The following is a 24,429-nucleotide window of genomic DNA, read 5'->3' on the forward strand; positions in this document are numbered from 1 at the left end:
TGCAGCCGGGGTGCTTGCCCGGCTGCCTGCCCACGTGGCATCACCTGCACACGTGCAGTCCTGTGCTGCCAGCCGCTTGCGCTTTCGTGCCACCAGTGCTATTGTGTGCCTCAGCCACACGTCAGCTGTTGCAGCCCAGTCCTTGCCACGTCACCTATGCCACGTGGCAGTGCCATGTGTCACTGTGCCAGTACTTCTTGTACTTGCAGAGATGACCCATAAATATCCTTGAGAGAGAGATAGCTATACCTGCAGCAAGATAAGAGAGAAACCAAAAAACATGCACATGTACATACAAATGGGCATGCACAAACATGTACTCACACACACACTAAACATGTATCTATAGCCTCACGTGTACAAACTTACATATGCATACACAGATCAAAACATGATTAGTGAATGTTAAACATGCTCAAAACATGATTACAATGCTTAAGATAAAGAGGTAAATACTCAGTCTTGTAACAGCTACGTCTTGCTGGATTTGTTGCGTTTCTGTTGTCATTGCTTTCTTGGCATCCTCTAGCTCCTTCGTAACTTCTCATTGGCTTCTCTTAGCTGAGCAATCTCCATTGTTAGGGCTTCTTGTGCTGGTATTTCCCCTTCCTCCCTAAGGAGTTGTATGTCTTCTTTGCATTTAGCCATGCACTCCATCATGCATTACTCTTTGAAGCATTCCATTTCTGGACACTTTTGGGCATGTCATTCTGCCTTGAATGCCTCTAGGTCCTTTTGTCACTGTTTGGAATAGAGCCTCTGTGAACGATCGGTACTCGCACAATCTCATGTGGCAGTGATGACTTACTCCTAATCATGTGCGAGATCATTATCACTAAGCACTTCTCCATCGGCTTCCACTAGTCACACCTGCACTATTGTATGGAGCTCCCATCTCGGGTCCCAATTTGTACCACAGGAGGAGATCCCTAAAGTGCAGAGAGAAACCCTAAGACGCAAGTAGAAACCCTAAAACACAAAGTAGAGAGAGAGAGAGAGAGAGAGAGAGAGAGAGAGGGGAGATGAACCCTAAAAAGCTCCCATCTGGGGTCCCAATTTGTACCATAGGAGGAGATCCCTAAAGTGCAGAGAGAAACCCTAAAGTGCAGGCGAAACCCTAAGACGCAAGTAGAAACCCTAAAACACAAAGCAGAGAGAGAGAGAGAGGGAGATGAACCCTAAAAAGCAAAAAAAGAAATAGAATCCTTAAAATGCAGGGCAGCCGGTTAAGGAACCCTAAAGTGCAGAGCAAAACCCTAACAGGAAAAACCCTGAAACGCAAGTAGAAAACCTAAAACACAAAGCAGCCATGATGTTGAAACCCCAAATACAGGAAAAACCCGAAAACACAGCCTGAAACCATAAAACGAGCTCGAGCTTGAGTTGGAGAGAGGCCTTCAAAAAACCTAGAGGGTCTATGCAACGAAAATAATAGTACAATGCATCCATGATGAAAACCGAACCATGGAAAAGAATTGTACAAAACTAGCTACATAAGCAAAAGTATCCATGTGATTCTACATGATGACAATATGTGGTCATACAGTGATACCGGAGTCCTGTCGTTGAAGGATATTCTAGATCTGCAACTGCAGGGTGGAGGGATGAGGCCTCTGAGATCTGGGGCATCTAGCTCTCAGAAGGACTTGCACTTGCTCACTAGTGCATCCTGTGTACGTGGGGTGGGGCCAGAGGGTCACGTGTCCATGGACTTGGCTACTGCTTTGGTTGGGCCTCTATAGTTTTTTTTTTTCCGGAAAAGAGATCCTTCTATTAGTTAACAAAGATGCCAAAAGTGGCTACAAACAACCTTCCCGAAGGAGGTCCTGAATGACATAATGACAAGGAGCAGGTGCATTGTCCCCCATGGCTGGCCTCTCTCTGGGGGAGGCTACCTCATATAACAAGTAGGGGGGGAAAGAGCCAAACAGGAGGCTTATAATGCCAAAGAATGTCCTCTCCCTTCGCTGAGAAGAAGGGTCTGGGGTGCCAGATCCAGAGGAATGCTCCTATCTGAATCTCTCTGAAGTCACTCCCAGTGACTGCGAAGGGTGTGGATGATGTCCAGGCAGATGGCCTGTACCGTCTTCTGCAGGGGGAGTGGGCCTCTGCTCGATGGCCTCCCTGCAGCGCCCCCACCAAATGTGCCAGACAATGAGGCTGCTGACCAGCTCCCATCGCTTGCACCCCTGAGGATGCCGAACCATCCAAGAGAAATCTAGGGTAGGAATCATAGCTGCACTGCTGTGCTGCCTGGCCAATCCTCATATCCAAGCGCTGGGCCGCTAGAAGCTTCCCATGCAACTGCGCTCCAAGTGACGGTCAAGGTGTCAGAAGTGCCCACCAGGACCATCCTCAGAGCTCTCTGCCATACCTGCTGGGCCTCTGGGCAATTCCACAAACAGTGGCGCTGTGACTCCTTGCTAAAACCACACCATGGACAGTCAAGAGGCTGCCTGCCGTGGGCCAGCCAAGTCCCAACTACCAGCCCTTTGTGCGCCACAAGCATAGTTACCGCGGAACGGCGTTCCGCTATCGTGGAACGCCGGAACACCGGTCTGGAAGATGCCGCGTGCCCGGAACGCGCAATCGGAGCGCGGAACGCCCAGGAAACTCGAAACGTGGCGGAACGTTTCCTGGAATGTCGGAACGTAGGGCGGAACACGCGTTCCGGGCGTTCCGGCCTGATTGTCTCTGCGTGGCGGCGGAAGCGACGTGTTTTGTTGTTGCTGCGGCTGTTTTTTTGCCATTTGCTAAAGCCTGAGTGCTCTCCCCTTTGCTGAGTTGCAACTTGCTCTCCCCTACCACTCGACCCTTCCTCTTGGCTGCCCCACACTCTCCGTTCCACCTACTACTCCACCCTTCCTCTTGGCTGCCCCACACTCTCCCTACCTCCTCTTGGCACCTTTGTTCCACCTTGAGGCTTGGCTGCCCCACACTCTCCCTACCTCCTCTTGGCACCTTTGTTCCAACTTGAGGCTTGGCTGACATGTCATATGATGTGGTGTTCCCCAACATTCCGATCCGCTCCCGTTCCCGTTTCCGCTCCTGTTCTAGCACCCGACGTTCCCGGAACGTTCCCGTTCCACGGTAACTATGGCCACAAGCCACAGGAAAGTAGTCACCTTCCAAGGCCGGAAGCTCGCCCAAAGCCGCTTCCAGAAATCCCTCACGAAGCGATCAGAGATCCCCTACCACCCACCAGTGCACCGCGGCTGCTGGATTGGGCCTCTATAGTTGGTGGTTGTGACCCTGAGAAATCTATGATGGAGGTTTGGGAGATGCCACGCTGACTCTGGCTTTTGGACTCTTTGTGACAGCGAAGCTACAATAAAAACTGTTTGTACCCACAAGTCATAGACTCTGGAGTGGCATTGTTCAGAGAGAGAAAGAAAGATATAATAACGTCTCCTAAAGGCCGAAATGGCCCTTGAGAGAGAGGAAATAAAAGCTGTTTGTAACCATGTGCAGGTCATAGACTGTCGAGTGGCATCACTCAGAGATAGAGGTAGGTATAAAAATTCAGAAGGCGCTACACAATCATGGCAATCTAGCAAGTCAGGAGAAAACACCAGATTGTTTGAAGACAATAATGAAGCTCCTTGGGATAAGATAGTTGCTTATTTTTGGAATGTAGTGACAAGGAAGAGAAAGAATATGGCTGCAAACATAAGTCCAAACAAAAGATCATTGGGGAAGAGAAAGGAAGTTCAAAGAAAGAGAGAGGTAAGGGCAAAGAGACAGTCTCCAGCAAAAGATGTGAGTGACAAAGAGTGCTTTCAGAATGCCGTGTGCACATCAAGACAAATAATGGAGCAGGTATGTTGTTGTTTTGGCAAAGAAAGTGATAAAATAACTTATGACTAGTCTTTCCTTGTGGGCACGTCTTCTACACACTTGTTTGCATCGGGGTTCTGGGAAAAAATCTTGATCTTGAGTGCAAAATATCTCATCATTACAAAATAAAATAAAAGGTAGTGTTCCAAGAGTATTCCACTTTTTAATCGTTTTTTTTGGGGGGGGGGTTGAAACTTAAGTATGTTTCTCAGCAACTATCAATGGCCTTAATATAGATTATTCATTGGTAGGCCTACTGGCCCACAAGTACAAGTGAGTGGTCTTAAAGGCTCTTGAATATTGGCTGTCTGAATCTGTAGGTCAGTAGGCTGCATGCCTACAGGCTGCAGGGCAGCCAACCGGGCCATGTAAGTATGAGCATACCTTAGTGTCTAAATGTTTTAGGCTCTTGCATGTTGTCTACCTGAATGGGTAGGTCAAGAGGCTGCATGCCAATAGACTGGGAAGCCAACTGGGCCATTTAAGTATGAGTATGCCTTAGGGTCCACACATTTGTTTCTACTCCTTGTGGATGCCCCCTGCCCCTACCACCACACAGTTTGGGATGTTGAAATTTCTTATATGGTTCTAAGAATGCTGAAGCTTGCAGCAGAGATGAGACACTAATTGATATGATTCCTAGTGTGTGTGTTCTTGATATGGATGTTTCTATGGATGCCAATGCTAATCAGGTGGTTGTAGTTGTTGGGAAATATAGATGATTACTCTCAGGAGGATGCATTTATCGTTTTCTTGGATGATGCCTGGGTGGTTGCTGGTGATGTTACTCATACCATAAGTGTGTGTATGTCCTTGTGGGTGATGTTACGATTCATGATGGAGGTCAAGGTATACAAGCGTACTCATGATGTTTCAATGGACAACATTTCTTTGCATCCTCAGTTGTCTTGGGCGTGAGGTGTATTGGAAACAAACATGCACGAGAGATGCTCTTGTATGCTGAAACATGACCGTGGTCCGAGAGAACAGATGTCTAAGAAGAAGAGCTATATGCCATGTAGAGAGGAAGCTGTTTTTAATCTCAAAATGAGTCTAGGGGAGAGGTAGGTAACTATGTGTCTTTCAGATTGAATCCAAGAGCTCCTCCAGGCTCAAAACAAGAACAGCGAAGTGTCCAAAGCAGAGACCTGGCCAATCGAGTGGGAGATGGAGAAGCGTTTGCTTTGTGCACATTGAAATTTGGGTGGAGTAAAGAGCTGATACTCCCTTCACCCAAAAGCTGAAAATCCTGTACAAATCATAGTGCCCTCCAAGAAAGCCCGGTCCACCTTGTCATAGATCTTCTAAAAGTCCAACAAGAGAACCACTAAGTCCTACTATTGGGATCCGTGCCATTGTTGTTTCCTCCAAGAAGGTGAATATGTTATCCACAATGCTCATTTCCCCAATGAAACTTGTTTGGTACCATGGATCATGTTGGGGAGAAAAAGTTGCAGGTGACGGCTTCGTTTTGGCAAGGATTTTGTATGCTATGCCAAGTAACGTGATGTGGGTCTCCCCCCCCCTGCTTGGAGATCTAGTGTAAAAGGCCACCTTCTAGGAGGCATCTTGGAAGGATACCCGTCTCCATGACCCTATTGAAGGCTGGCCTTCAAAAGATCGCAATGCTCTAAGAAAAAAGAGACTAGAAGGCCATCCTCGCCTTGTAAGGAAGGACCTGAAGAGATTTCTTCAATTCCCCATCTGAGAACAAGGACTCCACAAAAGAACTCATGGAAGGAGGTATGACGGCCCTAGTGTGCTGCCAAACACATTGTCGTCCCGTATCTCTCTAGGGAGAATCTGGCTATCAGTAGCAGTCGGTAGAAGTCTGAAGTGATGGCATTCACGCATGGTGGGTTCAACTTCAGCCCTCCATCTAGGCTGTGGAGATGGCAAACCATAGCCTGCCCTCGCCACCTATTCACCTGCTTGGTCACATACCATCCTGCCCAGTCTGTCCTGCACTACACACAAGCACCTTTTTGCTGCCTTCTCCGCATGCTCTCATTGCCTCTAGCACTCACAAACAGAAGAAGCTTCCTCGACGACAGTCATGGAGTTCAACATATTTCGGGGCTTCCCACATATCAGGTGACATATGTCCAAGTACCCACTTTAGCATTTATAACATTTGGCCTTTTCTTCAAGTAAGGCATCATAAAAAACAAGAAAACCAGCCTAGCGATTGCAAAATTCAATGGGAGCGACTTCCCAACATGGCAAATAAAGATGCATCTCCTGATGATGAGAGATGGTGTTTGGAATGTGATCAATGGCACGGACCTCAAACCGAGCGATAAAGTGCAAAAAATTGCACATGGAATAACTGTAATGACAAGGCCATGGCACTCATCGGGCTCATATTGTCTGACAACTTAATTTACCACGTGGATTTCAACAAAAGCTCAAAGGAGGTATGGGACAAGTTGGAAAACTTGCGTGGCAATCAAATCAATAACTCCAAAGTCTTCCTTAAGCAAAAATTCTTCCGCTTAAAAACGAATGAAAGAGAAACTTTGGGAGAAATTTGAGCAATCTAGGCTCCATAATACGACAACGCTCTTGCTTGGGAGTTGCTGTGGATGAGGATGACAAGAAATCTATGCTTCTATCAAGCATAGACCTTCCAAAATTCTATGAAACCTTGACTGTACTAATGGTGCCTCAAGAAACACCCTATGATGAGATGATTGCAGTTCTCATAGACAAAGACCGCCGCAAAGAGCACTCTGAGATTTCCTTTGAGTCAAACAGGGTCATCCTGTCACCACTTCTCTGGTAGAGGTCTGAAATAATGTCATCATTGAATACATGTGGAAGGGCTCCATGGAAGGATTGGTATCCTGGTGTGAGTTCCTGGCATGATTTATGAACTCATGGAAGGGTGGTAACCCTGGTGAGTGACTCTGGACTCATGGAAGGGTGGTTACCCTAGTGAGTACTTTTTGGTCCTGTGTGGACGGCGCCTATGAACGGGCTAGTTGGATGTACAAGATGTAAGTTGGGAGATTTCATCCACTATGTTTGTGCACCAACATATGTATGTGAGTTGCACATGCATGGATGACTTGTTTTTGATACCTGAACATTGCTTGGTATTTTGCCTATGAATGTCCATGGGCACAGGGGACGCCTGGACAACCCGTGGATATGCGTGTGCACACCTATTTGGGACTCATATGGTTTCCTTATGTGTTGTGCAGGTGGTAAGTGTGCACACTTAACCCAATTTATTCATTATTTCATGTTACTAAGGTTTATTGGGTGAAGGGTTCACATTCACTTAAAGTGTGGGCAGACACACTTATAATTTTATAAGTGAGTTCACATCAAGGTGGACTATTTTTAATGAACCACGGCCAAATATGAGAGATGGGCACCCGGGCACTCCCAAAAAGCTCCACAAGTTGCTATTATGGGTGTGGGAGGGCCAAAGTGGGCAAGCCTTGACTTGTAGAGCACTCAACTGGAAATCGTGGGCTGTTAGGAGCTGTGTGGACAGGAAAAACAGCAAGTTTACTCGTATGCATCAGCTACAGGTGGAATACATGCAAAGTACAAGGGTCCCAGGGCTGGCTTGCTGCTATTTCTCTCTCGACAGGGTCATCTACAGGGACTGCAGGCTGATCGATTTGGCTCTAGGAGGTTGTGCATGGCTGTTGGGACTGTTTTTGGGCTTCTCTGCTGAGAATAGGGCTTGGACGGAGTGAGCAGAGCCTCTACAAGAGCTGGCTAACTGTTATAAGGGCCATTATTGGCTGTTTTTACAGGTTTGCAGGAGGTTTCTCGCGACGAAACTTGAGCAAACATGTCCCTAGACAAGTACCAGGCTTGGGGATGTGATCTGGTGGAACCTGTGGGTGGCCAGTGAGCCAAAACCATGGCTGGTTACTGTTTTGCAGGTTTGGGACAGCACTTTGTTAGAGGGTTGGTGACCGCTCTATCAAAGTACAGACCGAGGGTGTTGCAACAATAGGAGTGGTTGGTGATCGCTCAACCTTGGTTGGTGACCGAGGAGTTGCAGGTAATGTGTTTACATATGTTTCCGTAGTTGGATAAATCCGGTGTCGGCTGGACGAGTGTGTACTCTCTGGGCACCCGCATCTTGTACATATAAATACTTCTGTTGGTAATAAAGATACCTTAGGGGGGGGATGGCCCAACTTCAGCCCCTAGTGCTGTGTCATGTGCAAGTTGGTTTATGTTTGCAGGATGTATATGCTCATGTAATGTTTCGCAATGATGGTAATCATGTATATGCTAGGAATGGTTGATGTATGTATGCTGTTTTGGTAGTGAATTGGTTCCATATACACGTGCCCATGTGTGACAGTGGTATGAGAGCATTGGTTTCTTTCTTTGCTTGAGAAAGACAATTTTTGGGCATACGGAAAGCTGTTTGCTGAGCATACAGATTGTGAAACATGAGCATGCAAGCAGGGTCTGGTGAGCATTCAGATGCACAACCGTCTACTAAATTCGCATATTCTGACCAGGCCGATGTACTTTCAGAGCTAGAGACTCTCAAGTGTCAAGTTAGATGCTATCGTGAGGAGACAGCTCAATTGCGGTCTCTCAAGAATGACCCTGATGTGCAAAATGAAAAGAAAAAGAAGGGTTCAGGTGACGATGCAGCCTTTGAGGCCATAGCAGCAAAGATGGGATATGAAGATCCTAGAGAGCTGGCCATATCTTATTTGAAAGGCAAAAAGGATGTATTGGGTGATGCACGTACAAAAACGACTCCCCGCATGGAAGCACATGCAGATTCCAATACATTAGGAGATGTATATCCTCGTGACCGTTATGCATCTTCATGCCGAGAGTGTTCTTCAAGTGAAGATTCTCACCACTCCAGGAGCGTGTCTCGAGTACGTGGGAAGAGATCCACGCATCCTTCCCCATACCATCATACCCAAACATGCTCCGATGGGGACCAAACTTTGCAAGCATGTGGGGGAGACCCATCCCCACATGTTTGCAAAGTTTGGTCACAATCGGAGCAGTCTCCTAAGCCTAGACATGGGGCTAGAGCTAGGTCTCGTTCTAAAAAGAAAAGCCGAGAGTTCAAGTCAGGAGACAAAGATGTGAAGTTTGAGAACTTCTATGGCAAGATGGATACTAAGAAGGCGCTTGCTTTTGTGAGACAGTTTGAAATTGCTTTTTGCAATGAAGATTTCTCTGAGAAGTCTAAACTCAGGCATGTGGGTATGCATCTCAAAGAGACAGCTAGTGATTGGTGGATGGCCAAGCTTTTGGATGCAAGTGCTGCCCGCACATGGGATAACTTTAAAATTCAGTTTTATGCTCAATTCTTGCCTCCAAACTTTGACAAGAATGTATGCAAAGAGTGGGATTGGTTGAAGCACGATGAAGGGGAGACAGTGCAGACATATATAGCTAAGTATTGGAAGGTACTGCTGAAAGTTACTCCCTTTATGTCTCTTTCTAAAGGGGAGAAGAAACCGAAGTTTGAATCAGGTTTGCATCCCATCATTCAAGAGAGCTTACAGGTGTACCCAAATCAAACTCTTCAGCAATTGATAAACTCGGCACTCATAGCTGAAAATTTGCATATGAAGTGGGTTAAAAACAAGTCAAATTCAGATTCATTTAAGGGCAAGAGACGGGCTGGTTATGACCAGAAAAAGGGTGGACACCCTCTAAAAGTGAGCAGAAAGATGCCTCAAATACAAAGGGAAACTCATCTAAGAAGCCGGGGGGTAAACGCAATGATTTTGGGCTGTCAAAACAGCAGAGGCTTGATTATGTACATAATGGGAAATGTTTTGGTTGCGGTAGTAAGGATCACATATAATGCTAAATGCCCGCAGAACCCCAAGAATGCAGATTCTAATGCAGAAAAGCCTCATGTGAATGTTGTGCCTGATGTGCAGGGTAACATGGGGCAACCCCCGGATCATAGAACAATATGTAAAGCATGGGGACAGTTGAGGTATCAGCCCGCACTCTTTTTGTTTGATGATGCATCCACAGATAATTTCATTTCGGTACAGATGGCTGCTGCCATAGGCTTGGATGTAAGAGATTTTGGGACTCAAATGAATGCAGATGCCGCCTTTGGCAAACTCCGAATTCATATACAGGAATATCTTGATCATGAGAGTTTCTTGGTTGCTCCTCTCAGAGGATGTGATGTTTTGTTAGGGATGCCTTGGCATGCTCGTATGGAGCCCAAGGACTATAAGTCCAAGAAAATCAGCTTTGTTCATAGAGGTAGAGAGCCTGTTATAGAAGCCGGTTCTCCAGGTAGTACCATACCTACTATAAGTCATGTTCAGGTTTCCAAAATAATGAAGAAGTTAGGTTGTTCTTACTTGGTTTTTGTACGAGAACAATCTAAACATGAGAATGTAAATGTAGATCATCTAACCCGAGAGCGCATAGACTTTTTGCGTGGTTATGGTGATTGTTTCAAGGATGCATTACCAAGAGAGTTGCCACCTGAGCGTCCCAAGGATTATCATATTGATGTGATACCTGGGAGTACGCCCCCGAATAGACCTTCTTACAGGGTGAGTGCAAGTTAGCAAGAAGAGATTATGGCGCAAGTTAATGACTTGCTTGAGAAAGGGTTGATATGCCCTAGTTCATCTCCTTATTGCTCACCTATGTTGCTGGTGCAAAAGAAAGACGGGACTACAGGATGTGTGTGGATTATCGTGCCCTTAACAAGGTGACGATAAAGAACAGGTTTCCAATACCACGTATCGATGATATTTTGGATAGGTTGGAGGGTGCAGCATGTTTTAGCTGCATCCATCTTAAGAGTGGATATCATCAGATACGGGTGGCCCCTCAGGATATTCACAAAACTGCTTTTCGTACGCAGTTTGGGCTTTCTGAGTTCTTGGTGGTCCCGTCTAGACTTACCAATGCTCCTGCCACATTTAATCGTATGATGGATCGTATCTTTAGAGCACACAGAAAGTTCACAGAGGTTTCTTTGATGACATCATTGTGTTCTCTAAAGATAAAGAGCAGCATAAGGAGCATTTGGCCATAGTGTTTGAAGAGCTTCGTCGCCATAAGCTCTACATTAATGGCAAGAAGAGTGAATTTTCTTGGCTGAAATTCATTACCTTGGTCATATCGTATCCAAGGATGGGTACGTATGGATTCCGCTGAGTTGCAGGCTATAAAGATTGGCCAGAATTGAAGAATGTACATGAGATCAAGAGCTTTCTGGGATTATGCTCATATTATCGCCGGTTTATTAAGCTCTTCGTCGAGATTGCTTCGCCTTTGCATGATTTAACAAAGAAGAAAGCTACTTTTCACTGGGGTGACAAGCAAAGGAATGCCTTTCTCAAGTTAAAAGGAAGCAATCATGACTCGATCGGTGTTGATCATTTCAGATTTGCATAAACCTTTCTCGGTGGAATGTGATGCATGTGGGAGTTGTATTGGTGCAGTGTTGAACCAGGAAGGCCATGCAGTGGCATATGAGAGCCGTCGGTTGCAACATGCTGAACTCTTCTTGCGAGAAACAATTATTGGCAGTGATTCATGCTCTCACGATGTGGAAGCGTTATCTTTTGGGAGTTGAATTTACCGTTAAGACTGATCGTCAGAGTCCACGGTTCCTGGTAAGAAGAATGTAGTGGCCGATGCACTATCCCGAAGGCCTCAAGTAAGTGCTATTACAGTAGCCTATCATTAGGACTTATCAGATATGCGAAATTCTTATCATACAGATGATGATTTTCAGCATATATGGGCTGGTTTTCAGCAGGGTATAGCAGCCCCGAATTACTCCATACGTGATGGGTATTTGATGTTTCATAATCGCTTATGTGTACACAAGGATTTGAGGCAAGAAGTGATGGATGAATGCCATGCACCGCCTTATGCAGGGCATAGAGGAATCCTTGCCACTACACAGGCTTTGGAGAGATACTTTTTCTGGCCAGGAATGCGTAAAGACATAGATGACTATGTGCGCCAATGCATGGTTTGCCAGAAAGTTGAGTTTGATAGGCATAAGACTCTGGGGTTGCTTCAACCGTTGCCGATTCCGAATCAGCCTTAGGAGAGTATTGCCATGGATTTTATCACAAGTCTTCCTAAGACGCGGCAAGGGAATGATGCCATCTGGACTATTGTGGGTGGATAGGTTCAGTAAGCAGGCACATTTTATTCCGGTATGGAAGACCATAAAGCCAGAGCATATGGCAAAGATATTTATGGCACAGGTTTTCAAGCATCATGGTATGCCAAAGACGATTATGGGGGATCGTGATCCTCGCACAAAAGTCTCTTTTGGCGAGCATTGTTTGATAACATGGGAACGAAGCTAAATTTCTCTTCTAATGCTTTCCATGTCAGTCTCTTGAAGAGATATGTTGGTCCTGAGCCGGTGGAGCCGGTTATGGAAGATCAACCCAAGGTTCATGAGCTGGAAGAGGTATTGCATCCTAAGCAGATCCCATAGGTCCCTATCAAAGGTGGGAGATCATCAGCAGTATATAAAGAGAATGTGGGGGAGAGGGAGAGCTTCAAACCCTAGCAAGCAAACATACACACACGAGAGAGAAAGACACGAGAGAGATGGATAGCTGAATTTTCTTTTATCTTCTTCTTCTCTACTCAACCAACATAACATACAAGGATCGGTCCATAATGTGAACCCGACTAAATGAGCTGACGCTATAACTATGCCAGTCTCTAGTAATCCAAAATGGCTGTCACACAGCCTGTCATCCCACTGGCCGCATATCACCCATAATTTCACCAAGCATGCCAGTGGTGTAGATGCGGAAGCTATCACCCAGGCGGGTCATCAATGTCCGCCATGGCACTAGTTGAGCTCGATATCTCAACACTCCCCCTCGAGCTCAACTCCACACACTGCACTCCAAGTAAGCTCCTAAAACTGTGGAGCTTCTCTGTGCCCAATGCCTTCGTGAAGATGTCAGCCACCTGATCCTCTGTGCTGAACCTTCTCCCTCACAAAGTGATAGTGCACCTCAATGTGCTTCGTTCTAGCATGATATACTAGGTTACTGGCCAACTGTATGCTGCTCATGTTGTCACAATATATGGTAATTGCCCTATCCACGGGCTCTCCCATGTCACCAAGTAGCTTCTGAAACCAAGCTACCTCACAAGCTGCCATAGCAGCACCCTTGTACTCTGTCTCTGTACTCGAGACAAGGCAATTGTTGGCTGCTTCTTACTGCTCCAACTCACAGCAGCACTCCCAAATGAGAACATAAAACCAATGGTAGATCTCATGTCTGCAATACTACCAACCCAATCAGCATGTGTGTACCCATGCAACTGTATCTTTGTACCAGCCTCATAGAAAAGTCCATAATCAACTGTGGACTTTATGTACCTGAGGATCCGTCTAGCCGCATCCAAGTGTGGCTTCGTAGGGGCTTGCATAAACTGACCCACAAGTCCAACAGCATAGCTCAAGTCTGGCCTTGCATTGGTCATGTAAATCAAACTACCCACTATGCGCTTGTATGTAGTGGGGTCCTCCAAAAGCTCACCTATATCTGCGGAAAACTTTGTGTTCTGCTTCAATGGCACTGAAATAGGCTTAGAGCCTGTCATACCATACATGGACAACATGTCCAAGCCATACTGCCTCTGCAATAGCAAAATGCCATGAGGTGATCTCACCACCTCCATGCCCAAGAAATACCGCAGCTCACCCAAATCCTTCATCTCAAACTTTTGCTTCAAAAGCATTCTGACATCATGTATGTCTGCATCACTATCACGAGTGATGATCAAGTCATCCACATAGATGACTAATAGCATGATCTCTCTATCTGTCTTTTTCACATATATTGAAAAATCTGTATTGGATATCTAAAATCCAATAGTAACAAGATACTCCCCGATCTTCTTTAACCATGCTCTGGGTGCCTGTTTCAAGCCATGCAAGGCTTTGCATAACCTGTACACAAAATCTGGATGTGCATCACTCTCATAACCTGGTGGCTGCATCATGTACACTTCTTGCAAATCACCATGCAAGAAAGCATTCTTTACATCCATTTGATGTAAAGACCAACCCTTCGTTGTAGCCATAGCAATGACAGCTCTCACGGTCGCCATTCTTGCAACCAGGCTGAATGTCTCCTCATAGTCTATGCCATAAGTTTGCGCATAGCCCTTGGCAACCAATCTTGCCTTGTACCTGCTCACTGAACCATCAGCATTGTGCTTGACTTTATACACCCACTTACACCTAATTGCCTTCTTTTCCTTAGGCAAAGGCACTAACTTCCATGTTGCATTTGCATCCAATGCTGACATCTCCTCATCCATGGCATCTTCCCATTTCTTATGCAATTGCCTACTCAAAGCAAGTGGGCTCAACCTCCTGTATTGCTTTTATCATGTAAGCATAATGATGGGTTGTATATCCATCATATCTCAACTTGTCAACAGAGTATCTAACCCTCGTAGACCTGCGTACACCTGGATCACTGCCAGGTGTCCTCAAAACAACCCTGGTTCTCCTTACACCAGGAGTAACCACAGACGGAATGCCAAGGTCCTCATCAAGGCTCTACTCAGAGCCACTAGAGTCACCATCCACATATGAGAGACCTGCTGCTGACAGATCAGGCACAAAAGGTTGATCTACCATTTCCTTCACTTTTCGTGATACGTGTGTACCTGCATCATTCCTTAACCTTCCTGACCATGAACTAACATTGGATCCACTGCTTGAGGACTCCCCAGGTCTACTCAGTAGTACCTGTGATTGCTGCTCTACATGTGGTGCAACATCAGCACTTCTTACATCTGCATCTTCTGTTGCCTTCACTACTAGTGCATACCAGCTACTCATCTCATCGAAGACAACATCTCTCCTCGCATCTCACGAGTGGTAGGGTTATAGCATCTGTAACCTTTTTGCTCCATAGCATAACCAATGAAGATGCATTTCTTTGCCTTTGGATCCAACTTTGTTCTCACTTCATTAGCAACATATACATATGCAATACACCCAAACACTTTCAAGTGAGACACATCCGGTCTTATGCCTGTAAACTTCTGATCAGGAGTCATATCATGAACAACTGCAGTGCCTATTCATAATGTACATAGCAATTGCTACTGCTTTTGCCCAAAACTAATGTCGCATATTCTTTTCAGCCACCATCAAGGCACGTGTCACTTCTGCAATGTGCCTGTTTTTCCTTTCTACAACACCATTCTGTTGCGGTGTGTACCTGCACGTAAACTGTCTCTTGATTCCCTGCTTTCTCAGGAAATCGTTGAAGTCATTGGAGAAATATTCCCCCCCACCATCTGATCTTAGACATTTTATTTGCATGCCTTTTTCCTTCTCGACCAAGGCTTTAAATCTCTAAAAGTGAGCAAACATCTCACTTTTCTCCGTCATGAAATAAACCCACACTTTCCTAGTGTGGTCATCAATGAATGTAACATAGTACCTGCAACTTGCAATTGTTGCAGTCTTGGTCGGTCCCTATACATCTGAATCTATGACATCCAATGGTGTTGCACTAACATGCTTTTCATGCAAGAAAGCATGTTTGGCCTGCTTACCAAGTTGGCTTGCTTCACATACCTTATGCATACCGTCAACCAACCATCTGTCCAACAGAAACCAGGTTCTTTGTAATATTCGGAATATGAAGTACATCAACTAAGTACTTCATTTTGCCATCCTGCATATAGACAAAGGCACTTTACCAACATGCGCAATGGGATGTGCAGTATCATCACCTGTTTCTACATAACCTGGTTTTTCCATTTTTTGCATATCTCTAAACTACTCATCATGACTGGTCATGTGGTTAGAGGCGCCAAAATCCACATACCATATATCTTGAGATGTTGACACATCCCCTGTTATGGACCTAAGCATGTGCTGCATTACAAATAGTTTCTCACTTCTGTCATCACCTCCATGTTTGCTAGATGATGCATAGTTACCTTGCTGCAACTTCCCACTTTTAATGTCATTCTGCTTTTTGTAGCAGTCATTTGCCATGTGTCCTGGTTTGCTACACGAATAGCACTCTATGCTATTTGTATTTTGAATTTTTTACCAACCACCTCGGCCTCTTTGGCTCCCCCTGCCTCTAGATTGGCCTCTTCCACCTGTGTATGATTGCTGCTGTGAATCATTGGACTGTTGTTGTCCAGAATTCTGATTTTCTTGTCGGCCACCACCTTGGCCTCGACCACGGCCTCTACCTTTGCCTCTACTTGAATTAGAGTAGCAGGCCTGTTCTGATGTGTTCTTGCTTTGTGAAGAAGAATTCTCACCTAGAGCCTTTTCTTCTATAATCAGCATAGATATCAAGTCCCGAAAGTTGGGAATATTTTTCCAAACTCCAAATCATCATCCTCCACTGATACATTGATAGACCCAAGGGATTCAACAATGCCCTTGATCTTTAAGGCATATTCATTGATGGACATGCTTTTCTTTTCCACAGTATGCAACTCTAGCTTTAGCTGCAACTTCCTTGCCTTTGTTTGTGTTAGTCTAGAACATCTGCACTAGATTCTGCCATGCAACTGCTGGAGTGTTTGCATCATGTATGTGTCCTATCATAGTGTCTATGACATTAATTGAAAGCCAGTAATTGACTTTTCTTGCACCCTGATTTCAATCCTTGAATGCCTTTATTTCTGCAAGAGTGGCATTCTTCTCAGATAACTCTGGAGGCTCCTCATTGTCTCCTTCTACATAATCCCAAAATCCTTTACCCGATAGGAAATTGGTCATTCTGAACTTCCAGGCATAGAAGTTATTCTTATCTAGCTTCTCACTAAAAATCTGATTAATTCCGTCAAACATGTTTTTCTACAGCAATCAAATAACTTGCAAACAGACTTTTGTATGCAACCTGTAATACAGCAGTATCTTCTGTAACTGCTGCAACAGCGGTACTTCAGCACAACCTATGTCACCAAATGTGACCAGAGTACATGTGCATACACCCAGTATCAACAATACATGTGCAAACACTGTCTACACTTCCAAAATGCACTACTGCACTACAATAACCAAATTTCGAGCAGAAATAGTTCTCTACCAAAACTTTGAGAAAACTGTCGAAAATACCTTGCAGTGACGAAACAGGGTTTGTAACGCGATGGGCAAAAATTTTAGTCCAATAGAACAGTATACCTGTCCTGTAATTCCACTCCCGCGAAGACAGCTCCTCAATCGGAGATGTGTAGCTCCCAGAGCTACTGAGGAGATGTTGTACCTAAACCAAGAAGGGGAAAGAGATGATGGTGCTCTTACCGGTATAGTATCGCTTCTTTCCTTGCTTGTTCTTACCTCTTGCTTGTCTCCTTAGCTCTCACACGAACCAGACTCTGATACCATAAAGAGAATGTGGGGGAGAGGGAGAGCTTCAAACCCTAGCAAGCAAACGCACACACACATAAGAGAGATGGATAGCTAAATTTTCTTATATCTTCTTCTTCTCTACTCAACCAACATAACATACAAGGGTCGGTCCATAATGTGAACCCGACTAAATGAGCTGGTGCTATAACCATGCCAGTCTCTAGTAATCCAAAATGGCTGTCACAAAGCCTGTCATCCCACTGGCCGCATATCACCCATAATCTCACCAACCATGCCAGTGGTGTAAATGCGGAAGCTATCACCTAGGCGGGTCATCAATGTCCGCCGTAGCACTAGTTGAGCTCGATATCTCAACATATAGCAGCATGGCACATTTGGCGTGCTCGCCAGTGAGGCCATAGAGGACACTACCACGTCACCCACTAAGTCCATCGGAAGCATATGGATGGACATCATACACACCTTCCATGGCTAGTGGGAGAAGCTTTGAGCGGCTCTAAGCGTATGCAGAAGCGGTGAGTGGCTTCTTTGCGGATTTTTGCCTCAGGGTCCGAGACCACAAGGTTACTTGGCATTACAGGTGACCTGTTTGGTTGCTCCCCCCTCCCCCCCATTGTATGAGAGCGCGAGCCAGTGGGGAAGAGCCCCTATGTGTCCCCTGTTGTTTTTTTAAATCTCCCATGATAGAGACTAGGTCTTGTACTTAGCCGATTCGACTGCATTTTCGGTAACTATTGGAAGGATCTTTTCTTGGAAAAAAAAAATGCTCTACATTCTCTAGGCCAATCTCCAGTACTACCTTGCACAAATGTTACGAGATATAGGCATGTGCCACCACTGTCCCCTGGAACGGAAGCATCAATGGTAGGCAAAAACATTATGCCCTTACAAGTAGACACCAACATGTTTCACATTTTTCCTCCTCATGTCTGTCCAACCATTACATACTAATGTACATCCATATACATACATGCAAGCACAAAAATTACATACATACAGACGTGCATACATGCACGTACATAAATACATACATATACATACATGCATGCATGTATGTGTATGTGTACATTGTATACATACATACATATGTGTGTTTGTATGTATGTATGTACATTTGTACTAGCATGGGGATTGAAACTTCAGAAACCCATTCTCATACATACATACATACATACACAACATACATGCATGCATGCACGTACATAAATACATACATACTACATACATACACACGTGTATGTATGTATGTATGTATGCATGCGTGTATGTGTACATTGTATACATACATACATATGTGTGTTTGTATGCAACATTGACCACAATGGCTAGTGTGTCAAAGTCAGGCATGAAGACATAGTGACATCTGGCAAAGTACGCATTTGTTGTGTATTTGTAGCAGATCTAAATGCCAATAACTAGAACATAAAAATGGAGCAAATAAGATGAAACGTATTGATGGCCTTCAAGAGTGGGAAAATCCCCTTTTATACAAAAATGCACCAACATATTGATTGCCTTCAAGAGTGGGGAAATCCCCTTTTACAAAAAAATGTACCAAGGCCTTGCAAAAGATAAGAAGTCAGTTCTTTGCTTAGAGGTGAATTAGCCCAAAAGAGAAAGTAGGGTTCATTAGTTACGAGAAGGAAAGATATATTAACCTCTCCTAAAGGCCGAAATGGCCCATGAGACCAAAACAAGGTACGATGATGATGATGTCTCATCCTAACAAATCTGAAAGAAAGAATGAAAATAGTAACATCGTAAGAGAGCTAAGAGCTGAAAGCTGAACCACTGAATCGTCGTGGGAGCAAACTCCTCCGGTGTGGCAAGCAATGATGGCTCGAATCTGCCGATGGTGAGGGAGTCGTGGACGTGATCCTCGTGGTCGTGGGTGTCTCGCTCTACCGATGGCAATGGCTCTGTCCAAGGTGACTCCTCTGGAGGGTGGTCTGCCAGGTAGGCCTTTAGATGGGGGAGTAGAGGCTGGTGGGGTTTTAGTGCTGGCTCTGAAAAAATATGTGAGGGCTCTCTATCTAGGTAACTTTGGTCCCACTGCCCTCCTGTCCCTCAATAGGCTCTCTCTGTGGCGTCTATTTCGAGGAAGTGAGTGCTAGGCGAGGGTATTTCTACTAAGGGAGCTCCCATATTCTATGGAGAAAAGTAACTGCACGGAACAAACAGTAACCACGAGGGCAGCCCCCATCTCTGCCCTGATGATCTCATGTGGTACAGATGACTTGCTCTGAATCATGCGTGCAATCATCATCACTAATGGCCTCTCCATATGCTGCCATCCATCGTAATAGTCTCTCTCTCGTCTGTCTAGTCCTGCCAATGGCTCCCTCCTCTTATGGAAAAGACTAGGCCCCCATATCTCCACTCCATAGAGAAGTGTCGATGTAACCAGAGTGTCAAATAGCCATAGTTTCGTGCGTGGCTCTTGAAACTATATGTCTGCGCACTCTCTCAAGTGCCCCCAAAGCTGCAAATCCTCGTGCTAGTCTAGCCTCTGCTGCCTCCCTCATAGAAAACCGCGGCCCTCTAAAGGTCACCCCCAGATACACATAGGATCTGACATACTCAATTGGCTCTCCTCTAAACGTAAACTGCGTCTGTGTTCTAGTCACCCATGCTTGTGTGGTATTAAATGTCATAACCTTGGTTTTACCAAGGTTCACTGTACTGTTCACTGCATCCGACAAGTCCCCCTGGGGCACGTACTTTGCCTATCACTGACTCATACAAAGTGTATACTCCCCACTGCATCTCCTCAGGGACACCAATATCCTGTAGTCTCCTCATAGGCCTGGCACGTGGTACCGTATCAAATGCTTTGCGGAAGTCGACAAAACAACAATAATGGGCACATCTTACTTTGATCACTTGATGTGACAAAGCTTGTTCGATAGTCGATGAAGTGGTTGCATTTGAAGATTCAGCTGCTCCCTTTGGCCTCTTTTCTTCGTCAAGACATGATTGAATGACTCCTTCGAGGGTGGGATTAGGTATGTTCTTCAGGGTGGTGACTAAAGTGGGGTACACCTTTTTGACTGCTTTGAGCAAAACAGCCACTACATCATCTTCATCCATTCTTGCATTCACTGATGCAAGTTGAGCCATAAGGCCCTTCAAGTGAGAGATGAAGGCTCCAATGCCTACTCTCTCTTTGAGTTCCAAGCTAAAAAATTCGATTTTGAGTGAGATCTTGGAATTCTTACCACGAACTCCATAGAGCTTATCAAGCGCATCCTATTTCTCCTTTGCAGTCGGAAGCTGGTCCACATGGTGATGAGTGCCTCATCAAGATGAAGCATGATGATGGCTTGTGCCCTCTCATCATCTTCAACATCTTCAGCCTTTGCTCGATCAATAACCTTGGTGCTGGAGATGAATGGCCAAAAGCCTTTGGACATCATCTTGTACTTGACAAGGACTTGCCAAGTGTGGAAGCCCTCTCTTGAGAACTTGATTTGAGTGTCCTTTGACATTGGGTATTGAAAGAGATTATGAGAGAGTAATGGACTGATTATGAAGAAGAAAAAACCAGAAATTTATGATATTTAGGTTTAATTAGAAAGAGAGAGGCTTATGAGAGTGCAACAACCCTAAGAAAGTTGAGAATGTTGCATAAATAGGAGATTAAAATAGTAATTCTTATGGTTTAGCACTTAGAATTTGTGCTTAATTACTAATTTTGATGGGGATTGGCTTCATTAGTGTTAAAGAACACTTTGGTTGGTAATTAAGATCACCATTAGTGTGTATAAAACACAATTAGTGTTAAAAAACACATTTTTAGTATCAAATGACACTTATTTTGGTGATTAGTTTACCATTAGTGTTTAATAACACTATTAGTGTTTAAGAACACTTTATAATAACCTCCTTTTGTTGGATTAACAGCTTAATTAGTGTTAAACAACACAATTAGTGCTTAAAAGCACACTTTGAACACTTTGAAAGCTTAAAAGTTGATGTTGATGATGAAGCTTGTTGAGAATGAACCTCATGTGGTTGGCCACTCTTCAAAATCAAGATAAAGATCAGCTACACTCATTCACAATACCACTTGAGTGATTAGAGCAAGGGAGGAGATGATTTGAGCAAGAAAAAACACCATGTTGAAGCTTTAATGAAAAGCTTGAAGAAGAAAGTGAAAAAGGCGCCTGGTCTTTTGCTTCTAGCCGGCGCATCCGTGGATGGAATGAGCTCATATTAGAGCTGTAGAGTCCTCACTTAATGGGCTACTAAAGCCCTCAAACACCATCTTTATGGTGGCTCACAGGCGTGCAATTGCTGTACGACGAGCGCAGTAGCAAGCGGCGCACACAGTCAGCAATGCCGCAGCGACGCAGAGAGGAATCACACAATTACCCGTACGAAATGATGCGCCCGGGAGTCTACTACACTTCATTAGTTGAAATCTCTGAGAGATCTTGCCTCTACACGCTGCTGGAAGTCCTCCACCATGAGAGGGTTGAGCTCCACACAAGAAGAGATAAGGAAAAGTGAAGATTTTTGACCTATTCTACACCACAAGTGGTTCTAATCAACCAAGCTCTAGATACCATGTTGAGAAAACGTGGTGCTCATGCTAGATCAAGTGTGTGGAGGAAAAGGGCTCACAAAATACAAGAACAAACTCTTGCTTATTAAGTTGTGTATTAATACAACTAGGCCTTGCTCAATTACAAAATGCCTCATAGCTCCACCTTTAAATAGGTGAGCAAGTGGACCTTAAGTCCGTTCACACTCACACCCTTCTCTCACCCTTCTACATAACCTTAGTCCCTTAATAGGAGGCTGTTCGGGTACATCATATAGGGACATCGCATACTCGTGCCAAGTCTCAGGTGCCGTGATCAAGGTAGGTGGTTGCCTCTCCTAGAACATTTTCCAAGCCCTCTTACTGTCCTGACTCAAGAATAATTGGTACAACTCTGCCTCGAGCTTTGCTAGGTAATCTCGCTTCTTCTTTCGCACAAAGTGTGGGAAGAGCGTCATGGCCTGTGTGTATGTACGTGTCCCAAGGGCGACATCTCTCTGTAGCTGAGCTCGGGTCTCTCGACATTTGTCATCATACCAGCTATTCTGCGGAATAGTACTGCTCAAGGGCTTAGAGGCAGCTATAGTATATGGGAAAGCATATGTTGCCGAGGTATGTAGTACCTCTGTAAAGCCTCTCGTGAGCTTCTCTAAAGGGCTATCTGGGTCAAGAGTGAAAAGGCCATCGTAGACGCACTGCAATAAACTCCAGCAGTCTCTCATGTAAAATGGTATCTAGGGTGGCGAGAGAGAGGTAATGGCGATAACCGTCTTTGGTTCCTGCATACCATTGTGAAGCATAAGTATGCATGATTTGCCGCCATCCCAATCGGCCTGTCAGAAATATAGAAACTCTGGATATCTGGCATCAAAGTAGGGGATCCCATCAAGTAGTCCACTGTACTAGTGCCCTTCTTGTTATTCCAGCATATAAAAGCACCCGAACCGGGCCATCGTGACAAACCATTATAAATAAGCAACCCATGAGCACTCCCCAAAGCCAAGAGATGTGTCCCATACTTTGTGATCTCACCCATATCCTGTGATGTCCTCTATATGCCCACTTCATCCGCTTCAAGCTCTCTATATAAAGGCTCCTCTGTGTCATAAAGTGTTGATTGCTCATTGCCCGTATGAGCATTGAAGTCCCCCACCAAAAGAATGTCTCCCAAGTTAGCAAAGCGTATGATGTTCTCATACAATGGCAAATAAGGTACTCACCCTACTGTGCATATCTCGAGTAGGCAGGAGAAAAATAGCATACAGCAATGTATATATCCTGTAGCCTCTCTGTGCGAACTCTAATCCATATATATCGTGCATCTGCGTCTCTATGTACTACATGAACCATATCCTGAAGCTCCTCTCTAAATAACATAGCCACTCTGCCTGATCCTCTAGTACTACTTGGTGTACATGGGTGGGGACGATAAACCGACTCCCATGTATATCCACACACTGACGGGAGGTGACTCCCTGCACACTGATGGGTCTCCATATAGAAGACAAAGTCTCTATCTCTGAATGTGTCTTCGAAGTATCCTGCATCTAGACGTAGAGATCCATTACAATTCCATACTGTCATCTTTAGGGTCCCATGGGCTGCGCACCGTCATGTGGATCGGCGCTCTGTAATAATCACCCTACCGTCCCTGTACACTACCCACTTCCCTTCCTTCCGTGCTTCATATACCCGAGGCATATACTCTTTTCTGTGTGCTACTTGTATTGTTGTTAGATCCTCATCCAGATAAATCTTCTCTCCCTTGAGAGCCATCCTTTTTGATAAGAAGGCCCTCTTTGATCCCATGTCTGGGAACTTCAAGATCAATGCCCGTGCCTTTGTAGCATCCTTGCCCACTCTCCAAGCATCCACTATGGGGAGCTCAGATACTCCCATTTTAGTGCCAAGATCTTTTGCATTCTCTTTGGGGGAGCTTTTCTCATTCCATCCAGTAACTCACACATGTAAGGCCCTGGCACGTCTCTTAGCCGCCTCCTCCAGAGTGGCATTCATTACCTCGACTTTATCAACTGACACACCCTTGTATTTCTTCACTACATCAATCCATTTGGTATTCTCTTCAACATCTGCTTTTGTTTGCTTTGTCATCTCAGCAAAGGATCTGATCTCTTTCTCAACGTGTGTTTTCAACTCCTTAATTTCATCAGCAAGTTGGGGTGTTACCGACTCCTTTTCCCTTCTAGCTTTTTTTTGCATGCCAAAAGTTCTCCTTGGAGTTCCTTGATCAAGACTTCTTTATCTGTTATGCATTTCTCCATCTTAGTTTTCCAGGATTCGACCTCAGCCATTGCATCACTAACTTTTTTATACACGGCAATTTCCATTACATTCACCTCTGTTCTCAAGAGGGCCTGCATTTCTCCTTTCAGTGCCGTATACATCTCAGCCCGCAATTCCATTAGTATTTCCTTATGCAACTCCTCCTCATGCATGCATACATGTCGTTCTTCCGGGCTTCCATAGCCTCATACATTTCCTTTTCCAAATCTAGTCGCATGTTGTTCAATTCCACCTTGATCATAATCTGCACTTTTTCATACATAGAATCGTCTTTGGTTCTAGACATTTTCCCCGCCCTAGATGAGCCCGGGGAAGGCGTACTTTCCCTCATTCTTCTGCAAAAAATGAGCCATGCTTTAGGCGGTGTTTGGCAAAAACCCTGGTTTCATCA

General features: G+C 44.9%; 1 protein-coding gene across 3 annotated transcripts in view; it reads left to right on the forward strand.

Annotated features, from left to right (window-relative positions):
• LOC147632860 (uncharacterized) overlaps window positions 1-24,429 on the forward strand; it is a 65,430-nt gene that overhangs the window by 39,899 nt on the left and 1,102 nt on the right. The window contains exons 2-3 of one of the 3 annotated variants that reach the window (XM_086807743.1): window positions 3,472-3,508; window positions 3,638-3,819. The exons of 1 other annotated variant lie outside the window; for it this stretch is intronic. In XM_086807743.1, coding sequence (XP_086663869.1) covers window positions 3,472-3,508; window positions 3,638-3,819 — 219 coding nt within the window. Of the gene's footprint in view, window positions 1-3,471; window positions 3,820-24,429 lie in introns of all 3 variants that reach the window. One more of the 3 variants, XM_086807742.1, reaches the window with a different exon arrangement.

The sequence above is a fragment of the Cibotium barometz genome, chromosome 13, assembly GCF_041138505.1.
Source record: "Cibotium barometz isolate CiBa-2024 chromosome 13, ASM4113850v1, whole genome shotgun sequence".
Taxonomy (NCBI): Eukaryota; Viridiplantae; Streptophyta; class Polypodiopsida; order Cyatheales; family Cibotiaceae; genus Cibotium; species Cibotium barometz.